The sequence below is a fragment of the Mus pahari genome, chromosome 2, assembly GCF_900095145.1.
Source record: "Mus pahari chromosome 2, PAHARI_EIJ_v1.1, whole genome shotgun sequence".
Taxonomy (NCBI): domain Eukaryota; kingdom Metazoa; phylum Chordata; class Mammalia; order Rodentia; family Muridae; genus Mus; species Mus pahari.
The window spans coordinates 5,072,045-5,085,069 of NC_034591.1; the positions used below are offsets into that span (position 1 = coordinate 5,072,045).

Consider the following 13,025-nt stretch of genomic DNA (forward strand, 5'->3'; position numbering starts at 1 on the left):
TTTTTCTTTTTCTTTTTCTTTTTTTTTTTTTTTTTTTTTTTTTTTTTGCAACAGGGTTTCTTTGTGTAGCCTTGGCTGTCCAGGAACTACCTCTGTAGACCAGGCTGGCCTTGAACTCACAGATATACATCTGCCTTTCCCTCCCAAGTGCTGGGATTAAAGGCATGTGCCTACACTCCCCAACTCCAATAAAATCAATATTTTTAAAAGGGGGAAACTGATCCATGCTTTGGCTGTGAGTTTAAATAAATGTAGCGGGATATAGCAAAAACGGTTCAAAGACACAACTTAGAGCAGAAAACTGTTATTCTGTATGCACTGAGTTATCCTCAGAGCCACTTATAGCCACTGCAGCGATAAGACAGTGACCCAAACCTCGATTCCCATCAGCTCTAAGAGATCCTGGCTGCCCTCAATGATGACGATGAGTGGAGACTTTTCAGTCTGGTACCCATAGCTTTTAGAACTGCTACACAATAACTATTCAAAAACAACCATATTTTACTCAGTGTCTTAGTTAGGGTTTTATTGCTGCAATAAAACACCATGACAAAAAAAAAAAAAAAGACCAAGTTGGGGAGGAAAGGGTTTATTCAGCTTACACATGCATAGCACTGTTCACCGCTGAAGGAAGTCAGGACAGGACATTAAACAGCACAGGATCCTGGAAGCGATAGCTCATGCAGAGGCCATGGAGGGGTGCTGCTTACTGCCTTGCTTCCCATGGCTTGCTCAGCCTGATTTCTTATAGAACCCCAGGGATCGCGCCACCCACCATGGCCTGGTCCCTGCTCCATTGATCACTAACTGAGAAAATGCCTTATAGCTGGATCTCAGGACACATTTCCTTAGTTGAGGCTCCTTCTCTCTGAGGACTCTAGTTTGTGTCAAGTTGACACAAAACCAACCAGTATACTCAGTTTATTTTATAAGTTATAAATGCTTTACACCTTTTTACTTTATTAAAGACAGTGCTTCTTTCTTTTTCTTTTTCTTTTTCTTTTTTTTTTTTTTTTTTTTGAGTTCTGATTTTGCGCTTTAAGTTTTGGTGTTAAAATTTGAGCACAGAACTCTAAAAGAGCAGTTCTTAACCTGTTATTTATAATTATTTTATGTTTATATTATGATTTATAACATTCATAACAGTAGTAAGATTACAGTTATGAAGTAGCAATGAAGTAATTTTATGATTGGGGTCAGCACAAGAGGAACTGTATTAAAGGGTCGCAGCATTAGGAAGGTTGAGAGCCACTCTTCTAAAAGGCCTTTGTTTACATTCAAAGCAATTAGAGGAGATAGTGCATTTTGATTGGATATTTCCTTTATTTATATTTCAAATGTTATTCCCCTTTCCCGGTTTCCCTCCCTCCCCAAAACACACCCTATCACATCCTCCCTCCCCCTGCTTCTATGACAGTGTTAAGAAATGAAAAGAGGATTTGACTTTAAGGACCACCCTGGAATCAGGAAACTCTTACAGCTGACAATAAGCTTTGCACCGCACTGCTGCTGCTCGGGACCTTGACCTAAGCGGTGGCTTTCAAACTTCAATGTGTATTACAACTGCAATGTCCTAGAAAGCAAGTAAGGGATAGCACCTGTAACATGTAGCTTTAGCTACCCCACCTAAGCTCCAGGAACAGACCTCGCTACCAGCCTCTGCCCAGAGAATATTGGCTCCGAGGATGAAAAACACAGACACACACAGTTGTTCAATTTCAACTTGCCTTTTTGGCAGAGTTGCTGGAGTTACTTATCTCCCGCCCGGAGAAGCATGCCCTTAGCTCCACACCTCTCCCCCTGCCCTCAACTTCAGTTGCTCAGCTACATCTAGTCCCAGCCAAACATCCCTAACCACCCACCTGTAGGAGCACCCTGTGGAGAGCAAAGTGTTATATAAACTGATTTTTCTCTTGTATGTAGAAGTTAGATATAATGTTAAAAAGAACATCAAAGTAGAAGATGGACAAAAAGGAAGAGGGACAGTAGTTTTATAGATTAATACATTCTAATAGAAAAAAAAAAGGGGAATATTTTAAAAGCAAATTAATAATAATAATAATAATAATAATAATAATAACAAAATCTAGACACGCAAATCTTAGATTGCAGGCTCTTCCTTTCTTGGCAAGTGACTTAAGAGGGAGCACTTCCTGACTGCAGCCTGGCCTCCCTCCCTTCATCCTTCCCTCCCTCCCTTCATCCTTCCCTCCCTCCCTCCATCCTTCCCTCCCTCCCTCCATCCTTCCCTCCCTCCCAGAGGGAGTTCAAGTGCCAGGATCTACACGTACTTGAAAGCCCTAGCAGCCTAGCTTTTTGCATCTGCTCCTGGCCTGCATTTCTCTACCTCCAGTCTGTCCCAGGCACCACAGTCAGGGTCTTTTGTCCCCTTTAGATCACAGTGACCCTAAGAGATGTTGTGAAGAGAAAGAAGAAAGTGCGTGCATTGTGCTTATCTCAGAAATTAAAATGTTTTCAGTCCTTGACATTTTTTCCTTATTTCAGAGTACATACATATGCAAATAATACATATGCCGCACTTAATTACTGTACTAGGGAACAGTAGGTGTAGCAGGCTGTCGTAGAAAGAGCTAATTATCTTCATTAGACTTACATTATTCCTTACCAAGTGTTACTTTCCGAGATAGGCCTTCGCTTGGGCTTGGATCTTGTGAGCTTTTCTCATGAATTCTACAGAATTTCTGGGTCTCCCATCAGACCACGAGTGTGCCTCTACCACGGAAGCTGTACTTGAAAGTATTTTACATTCTGGGCTTCCAAACATGTGTTTCTTAGAGGAAGGATTCTTGGGCCAATGTGTGTTTAAATAGTTCACAAACCTGTGTGCTTTACAGTTACATAATTAGGGCCAAGAGTTTTATTGTATTTGGTGAAATGTACAAATTTCTTAAAACTTACAGGAACCATTCAGACTTGCCTGTGATTCTATGTGATAACATGTTTTGCTTCCAGGAATATAAACATAGAATAAGCTTCTTTAAGGATTATTTCTTCAAATTTCCAATTCTAAGTTACGATCCTCCCTCATTCTAACAAGATCACATAGCTGTGCTCCAATATGGATGGATACCTTGCTTGTGTGCTTGTTTTGAGATAGAGCTTTGCGACATGGTTCAAACTGGTCTAGAACTTGACATGTAGCTCAAAATGGCTTGACCTTCCAGTGGTCTGCCTCCGCTGCCCTAGCGTTGGGGTGGTAGGCTTGTGCCTGTCACATGATATTCCCTGCCTCCCCCCATTCTTTATTTTGCACTTTGACTTTTTAAAATGTTTAGAAAGCTAGGAGAGTAGATGCACAGAGTGGTTCCCATGGCAACAGAGCTTGGTACCCGCAAGGTCATGGTATGCCATTTATCCATGTAACTGCCAGGCTCACAAGTAGAAATGCATTCCTGTGGCATTCCTAGTTCTGGCCAGTGCTATGCCAGATGCCCAGCTACTCACAATGTACACAGAGAACATAGATGAACCAGTTTACACTTAGCACCGTTGTTTGACTCTCCAAAGCTGGGATACTGGGGTCTTCTTCAGAAGCCATTAACACCTCTCTCATTTGAAGGCCATTTGTTTTTGAAAAAGCGATCTGTTTAGTTGGCATATCTGTACCAGAAAAGGATTTTATCAGCAAGTCTATACAGGGGTCTCCCCAGCTCCCACGCATCTAACTCATTGGTTCCCAAACTTCCTAATGCTATGACCCTTTAATACAGTTCCTCTTGTTGTGGTGACCCCAACCATACAGTTATTTTGTTACTACTTCACGTCTGTAATTTTGCTGTGAATTGTAATGTAAATATTTGTGTTTTCTGATGGCCTCAGGCAACCCCTGTGAGAGAGTTGTTCAACCACAAAATGATCGTGACCCATAGGTTGAGAACCAGTGATGTAGGGGAAAAGTGGCTTTTTCTTTCTTACTCTTGGTTCAGCATTGAATATACTATGAATCCTTCTATATGTTGGTCTATCTGAACATCCTTTATCTCACACACACACACACATACACACATGCACGAACACACATGCACACTGCTATAAGCCTTTGAGCCTTTAGAATAGCTCTCACTGTGCTAAAATACAAATGACGGTAGTGTAGCACACCTTCTTGAGACGACAAGAGACAGGCTGCTCTACTTTGCCTAAGTCATGGCTCCTTTCTCCATCTTCAAAGCTAGCAGTAGCTGGTCAAGGCTTCTCATGCCACATACCTCAGGATAGTCTGCTCCTGTCCCTTTCACAGTTAGGAACCTTAAGAATACACTGGCTGCACCAAGATAATCTGGACAATCACCATATCTTAGAGTTAGCCAGTTACTAGCAATCTAATGTATGCACATGATACAATGTGCTACTCTAATGCCTCTTTGCTAAAATACATTCACAGTTTCAAGGGATTGGGACATGGATATTTTTGGAAGGAGGGTCAATTTTCTCCTTATTAGTATGTAAATCAAAAAGAAAAACAGAAAGAAAGAAAAGGAAAAAAAAACAGGGTTAAAACATGAGAAATGGGTACTTCCTCGAAGTGTACAGTTATGGAATTCTTGAATAAGCCTTAAAAATCAAAAGTAAAATAAGCAGGACTTCTTTCGTCTCATGGCAACCCCACAGTATTACAGTATGACGTAATGGTGGTGATTTTGGTAGGTCTGAATTGTGCTGGTCCTGAAGTTGATCTGCGAACCCTTGCTTTCAGTTTCTAGATGGCAAAGAAATAAAGCAACTGAATGTCCAGTGGCTCCGAGCACACCTGGGCATTGTGTCCCAGGAGCCAGTCCTGTTTGACTGCAGCATCGCAGAGAACATAGCCTACGGAGACAACAGCCGAGTCGTGTCTCATGAGGAGATTGTGAGGGCGGCCAAGGAGGCCAACATCCACCAGTTCATCGACTCGCTGCCTGATGTATGTCTCTCCCTAGATTGAGATTCCCAAAGAAACGTTAGCAGCCAAAACACACCCTCATGTGTACACATCCACGTGTGTACAGATCTACGTGTGTACAAATCCACGTGTGTATACATCCACAGATCTGTCCACATCTCCTTTGCCTGCAAGGTGTTAAGTTTACTGGTAAATAAGACTGCTCACTCTATCTTAAGCTCTTTTAGTTATTTTAATTTTATTGTTTTTAATCTTATGTGTATGGGTGTATTACCTGCATGTGTGCCCTGTATACCACACTCAGGCCTGTTGTCTACAGAAGCCAGAAGGCATCTGAAACCATGGGAAGGGAGTTATAGACAGTTGTGAGCTACTGTATGTTCTGGAAATTGGTCCTCTGAAAGAGCAACCAGTACTTTTAACCTCTGACCTATCTCTCCAGACCCAAGTCTTACCCAAATAATATACCCTCTTCCATTATCACCTGTAAAGTTACTATTACCGGAAATGCCCTCTATAGAATAGGATTTGATAGCCTCAGACCAGCCGAGATGGCAGAGGCCTTGTGGGCAAGGGGAGCATGAACAAATGGCCCTGACTCTTGCCACGTTATCCCTTGTCACGTGGCCCTTCCACAGATAACTGCTCCTCCTGAGCCCATGACCTGGAAGGAGATTGGTCCCCTTGCTCTCCTCAGTGTAGTCCAGCCATGGGTGATTGACTTTTGAGGCTGAGACACTCAAAGTATAAGCCTATAGACCCCTTTACTAAATGAGAGTCACTGCTTGTCAAAGCCTGAATTCTTCCCCTAGAAATTGGTAGAAAAGCAGATTTTTTTTTTCAGTTCCTATATTAGCTCTTCTGAAGAAAAAAGAAAGAAAGAAAGAACAAAAATGGGTCAGTCAAGCCCAGCAGCTTGTTATTTAAACCGCTGGTGACAGTGATACAGAATAGAAGACCCAGCAGAGTAGCCAGCTCCCAAGGGACCTGCTTTTCTGGACTCCTCCTGGTCCATCACTCTGACGCTAAGCGCCATTCTCTAAGCATTTGCTTCTGAGTAGTTAGTCCTAGACTCCGCCTTACTCTGCTCCAGCCTGTGTCCTCCTCCTTCCTGCAGAGGTAACTGCACCATCTTCTCCGGAAGGATCACTGATCAGTGTGGTCTGGCCCTGCACTCATCTGAGGCAGGACACATCTGAGCGCTGGATGCTGGGGCAGCAGTAGCTCAGGAGCCTGTTCCAAGCATCTTTCCATCCTCACCAGAGCCCATCTCCTCCACAGACGCAGGCCTTGCTCTGCCCACCATAGAACTGGAATTACCGAACAAAATAAATAAGAATGACACCCTTATACAGAGCATGGGTTTTACAAAGTCAGAAGAATCAGAGCTCTGTGTGTGACTAATTCTAACCTGCCACGGGCCTACAAATAATAGGCAGTATGCTCTCTGTTTAAACATGCTGTAACATCCTCTCTTGCTTTCTGATGTTACACCATCTATAGGCCATGTCTTTGTCATTGTGTATAACAATTTGTGACAGTTCTCTGCTGTTGAGATGATAGGGAAATGGTTTGACTCTAGACTTTGATAAAGAAGGATCTGTTTTAAGCTTAGTGGAATTCCTCGACACAAAATTGTTTAAATCTTGAAGATAATCTAATAGAAACACACACATACACACAGACAGGGGTGGGGGGTTTCCTAAGGATTTCTTTGGCTGGTTTAATCACGCAGAGGGTGTCCCGTGCTGGTGACAAGATGTTTCTGCTTTCGTGAGCAGCTGTTCAAATCATTTCCTTTCTCCTACCAATCTTTGTTACAAATACAAGAAAAACAGGAAATGAAAGATAATGGACTCGCCAAATTCTTGAACAGAGAAAGCTGAGCTTATTTACACTAAAGGATATAATTGTGGAGCCCAGATATCTGTTTTCAAAAAGAAATATTAAACCGCCCAATTAGAGCTTTCCCCTAATTTGTTTAGCTTTCTGGGAACCTATTTTTAGCCTCTAAATCATTTATCTAATTATCCTATTTGCTATGCTCAAACTGCGTTTTGTGCTTTGCCATCAGCTCTTTTTCCCTGTTTCCCTAACGACCAAATTCCGTTCACAGAAATACAACACCAGAGTAGGAGACAAAGGCACTCAGCTGTCGGGTGGGCAGAAGCAGCGCATCGCCATCGCGCGCGCCCTCGTCCGACAGCCTCACATTTTACTTCTGGACGAAGCAACATCAGCTCTGGATACAGAAAGTGAAAAGGTAAGGATTTCAGTTGGGCTCTTTCTCGGCCTTAGAAGAGAACACGGCTCCAGAGAGCTGGTTGTTGCTGATGGTGGCTCCCAGTGCAGTTTTACAAGTCTGCAGCTAGGACTCGGGAGACCTTCAGGGCGAAGAGGCAGGTTAGTCATGGACCCTGTTTTCCAGGGTGCTCTGCCTACCAGCTGCATGCTGGCAGCAGTCTGCTCCTGCAGGCAACATCTCTGCAGCAGCCTACGGGAGCTGTAGGTGAGAGTTGGAGGCTGACAGTGCCCTAAGACAGCCACTGCTGCTGCCTTGCAGCCTGAGGAAGGTTAAGAGCTGAGCTATCTGAAAGGCAGATGGCCAAGAGATGTTGGTGCTCGGGCTTCCTGCGCGTGCTGGAGAGCTGGGCTGCAGGACCGGTGAGGGATGCTGTGTGTCAAGGCGCATGAGTGTTTTTAAATGGTTGGATAGAGTGTACTTACTGCCCTTAGCACAGTATTAGATACCTTCTGTCTCAGAATTCATTTTTTTTTAATGTGGTAAACCCCTTAGTCTCTACAGTTTATGTTATAGTTCAATTTTTTTTGCAGTTTGTTAAATTTTTTATTGCACAAAATAATGGACTTTGTTATATTTTATATGTTTTTATCATTTATTCTCCTCATATTTGCTTCCTGTTTTCCTTCCTCCATCCATCATCCCACCGAATGGTTCCCTTTCTATTTTCAGTCTAAAAATATGTTATAAATGTGAAGCACGTAGTTATTGTTATGCCTAGAGAGAAAACACAGTATTTTGTCTTTCTTACATCTCCTTGTCCTCTGTTCTCCTCCTCTTCTCCCTTTGAACCCTTACAAGCACCACAGAGTCTCCCTTCTATGTTTATATCATATATACCTTTAACTAGAAATCCTGCCTATGGGAAAACACGCGGCATTGGTCTTTCTAGGTCTGGTTCATTTCTTTTAACATGGTATCTCCAATTTCACTTTCCTTCAAATGACACCATTTACTTCTCCCTTATGGCACAATAAAATGTCATTGTGTATGTGTTCCACATTTTCTTTATTCGTTCATCTGTTCGGGTGCATCTAGCCTGTTTTTATATGGTAGCTGTGATAGATAATGTTTATGCTCAGATATGCTGATACCCTTGGTATTGTGACTTGGAATCTTTAGGTACATACCCAGGCACAGGTACAGCCGATTATGATTCTGTTTTTGCTTGGAGGACCTTCCACACTGATTTCCATAGTTGATGATCAGTTCTCATTCCTGCCAGCTGCCCGAGGGCTCTTTCTCCTCCCCAGGGCCAGCATATGCTGTCCTTTGTTCTCTTGGCATTCTGGCTTACATGAGATAGAATCCTTGTAGTTTTAACAACACAATTGAAGAGGACATAGTAGATAAATCCCGGGGTCTGGTTCTGGAGGGGGCATTACAGGAAGAGGCCTGTTTTTAATCATTAATTCTTTGATGCAATTGTGAAACAGGTTGTCCAGGAAGCGCTGGACAAAGCCAGGGAAGGCCGCACCTGCATCGTGATCGCGCACCGCCTGTCCACCATCCAGAACGCAGACTTGATCGTGGTGATTGAGAACGGCAAGGTCAAGGAGCAAGGCACCCACCAGCAGCTGCTGGCGCAGAAGGGCATCTATTTCTCAATGGTCCAGGCTGGAGCAAAGCGCTCCTGAGCTGTGACTATCTGAGGTGCTAAGTATTTTTAATATTGGTGTTTAAACATGGCACCAAACCAAAGTTAAAAGGCGAGGACTGTTTAAAGCTAACTTCATCAAGATGAGAAGCCTTCTGAGACTTCGTAATTAAATGAACCAAAATCGACAAAAAAACCACCACCACCACCACAACAACAACAAAACCATCGTTAAACAGGGCCGTGTTTTTAATTGCAATAAGTGATTCATAAGAGAACATATAGTCTTTTTTAAAAAAAAATGTGTAATTTTGTTTACGTTTTTAATTTCTACCCTTCTTTCTTAAATGATTATAAAGATTGTAAAAAACACTATTTCTTAAATTGCCTATAAAATTAAATTTTCATATAATTGGAGTCGTCTGTTATGCACATGAATTTATCTATTCTTCCAAATAGGGTGCTGTAAATTATTTCAGCCTTCAGAAAAGTCGATTTTAAGAGCCTCTCTATTCTTTGTGGGGTTGTTAAGTAATTTAAGTAATTTCCACTCGGGACGCCTTCTCACATGGAGCCTCACAAAGCCACCTACAATGCTGCCTCTCAGACTTGTCCGCTGAGCTTTACATGGCCTTACTGGCTGCTCTCAAACCCTGCACGGATAGAAGCCCAGGGAGTAGGAGAAAGCATGCCTACAAATGTGGTCCCTGTTCCCCATAACAGGGAAGAGAGTGCATAGCAAAGTCCCCAAGGTCAGGAGGGACAGGTTTGAAGCCCACTTCAGAAAGCTTCCGGGAGTCTACATTGTGATTTCTCCAGGTTAGTCACACTAGCACCAACAAGCTCCCAAACAGGACAGGAAACATCAGTGGTGGCCACCAACAGCTCAGGACTCTCAGAGTAAGATGAAGGGATACTTGGGGACAGTTGACAAAACAAGACAAAGAGCAGCAGGTGGCAGTGCTGGCCAGCTTCAGGATTTCTCCACCAGGGGAGCATGCTCGACTGCTACCACCTCTAAACCCAGTGAATTCTTTTCAACTTGAGGAATGCTTAAATCTGGACACCCAGATAAAACAGTAACTGAAACTCTCTTTTCTCTTGGGTACGCATCCAGGAGCACAGTAGGTCCCCAAGTAGACATGACATGAAGCAATGAAGCCCACAATTTATTAATCAACCTGTCAGCCATCACCTAGTATATAAGATTAGCAGCAGATTCTTAGCAGAATTATTGTAGGCCAAGAGAATTTGGAATAAAAATAAAAACCTAAGACAAGCTAATGCAGAGAGTCCATCACCTCCAGTAGGGCCTTACAAAATACACCAGAAAAAATGTCTGAAAGCTACTTAAACCAGGGAAGGTAGCATAAGTCTAAAACTCTAGCTCTCAAAAGATTGAGACCAGAGGATCATGAGGCCCTGACCACTCTGGGCTACATAGTGGGATCCTGTCTCAGTGAGAGAGGAAGAGAGGGGGAATATATATATATTCTCATATATTACACAGCATACAAAATTAACTAAGCAGGAGTAAATTTTTTATGTCATTCGAAACCGTGAATGTAATGAACTAAATTGCTAGAAGTAAAAGACACAAACCAGTTCAACAAAGAAATCACTTCATGAGTAAAAAACCAGAGGCTGAAAGTGAAAGTGAAAGTGAAAGGGTGTACCAAGATGTCTGTACCCATAACCACCCAAAGCACCCAGGGCCAGGTACCTTTGTACAAAATAGACACAAAGACAGAACCACAAGGGACCAGGAGGCTCACTGGGTGACACTGTAGGGGCCAAATGATGAGATTTGACAACTTAAAATTATGTTCACCTCGTGAAACAATATAAGGGCAAACATTATTAGATATATAAATACAGAGGCAATCTAATAAATAATAATGAAAGACTTCGACACCCTATTTTACTGGCCACATCAAATCAAACCAAAAAGAAAAAAATGGTCAAGAAACTTTGGAGTTAGCTACACTCCAGACCAACAGAATCTGAAAGGTGTTCATGGGACTGTTCCTCAAACAGCTGCAGAATAAACTTTTCATCAGCACGTGGAACATTTTCCAGATTGTTTCTTATGTCGTGCAGCAAAACAAATCTCAATATACTTTAATGAAACGAGAACTGTTATCTTTTCTGACCACAATGAAACACAACTGGAAATCAAAAAAACAAGCCATAGAAAGTATAAATATGTGGAGAGAGACCTCACAATGCTCTATGGAATGGAAAATGTATTTCAGAATTATTCAACCAAATAGGAATAGGCACACAACAGCCCAAAACTTATAAACAGAAGCAGCATTGAGAGGGGACACTTTGGGGCTGTGGATGCTCCTCAGTGGTGAAAGAACTCACATAGGATGCTTGAGTCCCTGACCCAGTGCCAAACTCTGCAGAATGGGCGAGAAGAGGGTTAATAATAATGAACACTATCCCACAGTGCAACCCAACAGTATACATCCAGACCTGGGAAACAAGAAGCCACAAAGTTAGTAGAGTGAAGCAAAGACCAGAGAATAAGCAAAAGACACAAAAAGAACACAGCTTCCTCAAATATAACAAAGAGTAGATGAATATATATTCTATATTATAATAATATATTATTATTTATTATTATATAGTATAATTTATTATTATATAATGTATCATTATATATTATATACCATGTATTTTATGTATTATATAACAAATGATACATGACATGTAATATATCATATTATATTATTATATTATATAATATGTATATCACATATATCACACTATATAATATGATATATTGCATAATATAATGTTTAATTATATATTATGATATAATATATCATATATGATATTATCATGTATTTTATATAATATATCATGTATATTAGACTAGTTAGGCATGATGGAGGAGAGATAAAGTTTTGTTGAGATGTGGCTGTGACTAACAGAGCTAACAACTTGTTTACATGGACACAGGTATTTAAGGCATTGTCCTGTGACAGCTATTCTTGGTTGTCAACTACATTTTGGAATTAACTAAAAAGTCAAGTCGCTAGGCACACTTGTAGGAGATTTTTAGTTAATTGGATCATGAGGTAGAAAGACTTACCTTAAATTCAGAAAAATCCAAGTGGGAAGACCTACTCTAAATCTGGCCACATCTCATGGCAGCCTATGTAGAGGACAAGGAAGGAAAAGGCTTCTGCTCTTTGCCTGTTTGCCCTGGCTCTTGCTTCACTGATATTGGGGATTGCTTCTTCAGGATTCCAGAGTATGGTGAACACCAGCTGAGATGTCCAGTCTTGTTGACTGAACAACTACTGGATTCTTGGACTTTCTATTGGGAGAAAGCCATTGTTAGACTAGATAGACCACGGCCTCTAAGCCGCTCTAATAAACCCACTTTCTGTATACATATTTGGATTTATTCTATAAGTTTTATTTGTCTAAAGAACCCTGACTGATACAGGCCCTCAGGACACCCACTAAATAAATACAGGTGGCTACAATGTGTACCATCTGGTGAGTATATTCCTTTTCTAGCCTGGGCTTGATTTCTCTTGTTCCATCTCAAAAAATTATCCAGGTATGCACAGCTATGAACAACGATGGCCCTCCATTTGACTCACCAGCATCAATTAGCCTCAGAATTCCAGCCAAGTCACGCTTCAACCTGTTCTGATAGACAAAGCAGCCATTTGTCTTCCGATCCCATAACAAGTCCTTTTATGAAAATCCAGTTTTTGCTTACTCAGCTCAGAACCCTGGTGCTTCCAGGTTTGCAGACCTTTCAAAGGGAGGATCACTTTACAGCACTGTGCTGCTGAGCTTGGCAACCCCTGGGCATAGAGCAAAGGGGCAATAAATACTGAATTCTGGTCCTGTTTGTCTCTGCCCTTGTGTCAGGTTTTCTGGAAATTAACGAAAGACAGAGCAACATTCTTACCTAAAATATTAAAATTCTGCCTACACACACACACACACACACACACACACACACACANAGAGAGAGAGAGAGAGAGAGAGAGACAGACAGACAGACAGACAGACAGACAGACAGACAGAGACAGAGACAGACAGACAGAGACAGAGACAGACAGACAGACAGACAGACAGACAGACAGACAGACAGACAGACACATATAGAGACAGGCAGACAGACAGGCAAGCAGACAGAGACAGAAAGACAGAGACACTGAGAGACACAGAGACAGCTCCTCAAAAACGAGTTA

At 41.8% G+C, this 13,025-nt stretch overlaps 1 protein-coding gene across 2 annotated transcripts in view; it reads left to right on the forward strand.

The window, feature by feature from the left end:
• The window catches only part of LOC110315904 (multidrug resistance protein 1B), a 69,774-nt gene extending 60,559 nt beyond the window's left edge, over positions 1-9,215 (forward strand). Inside the window, exons 26-28 of one of the 2 annotated variants that reach the window (XM_021189847.1) lie at positions 4,715-4,921; positions 7,017-7,163; positions 8,639-9,215. In XM_021189847.1, coding sequence (XP_021045506.1) covers positions 4,715-4,921; positions 7,017-7,163; positions 8,639-8,839 — 555 coding nt within the window. In that variant the 3' untranslated portion in view covers positions 8,840-9,215. The remainder of the gene's footprint in view (positions 1-4,714; positions 4,922-7,016; positions 7,164-8,638) is intronic. The other variant, XM_029535436.1, reaches the window with a different exon arrangement.
• The last annotated feature ends 3,810 nt before the right edge of the window (positions 9,216-13,025 follow it).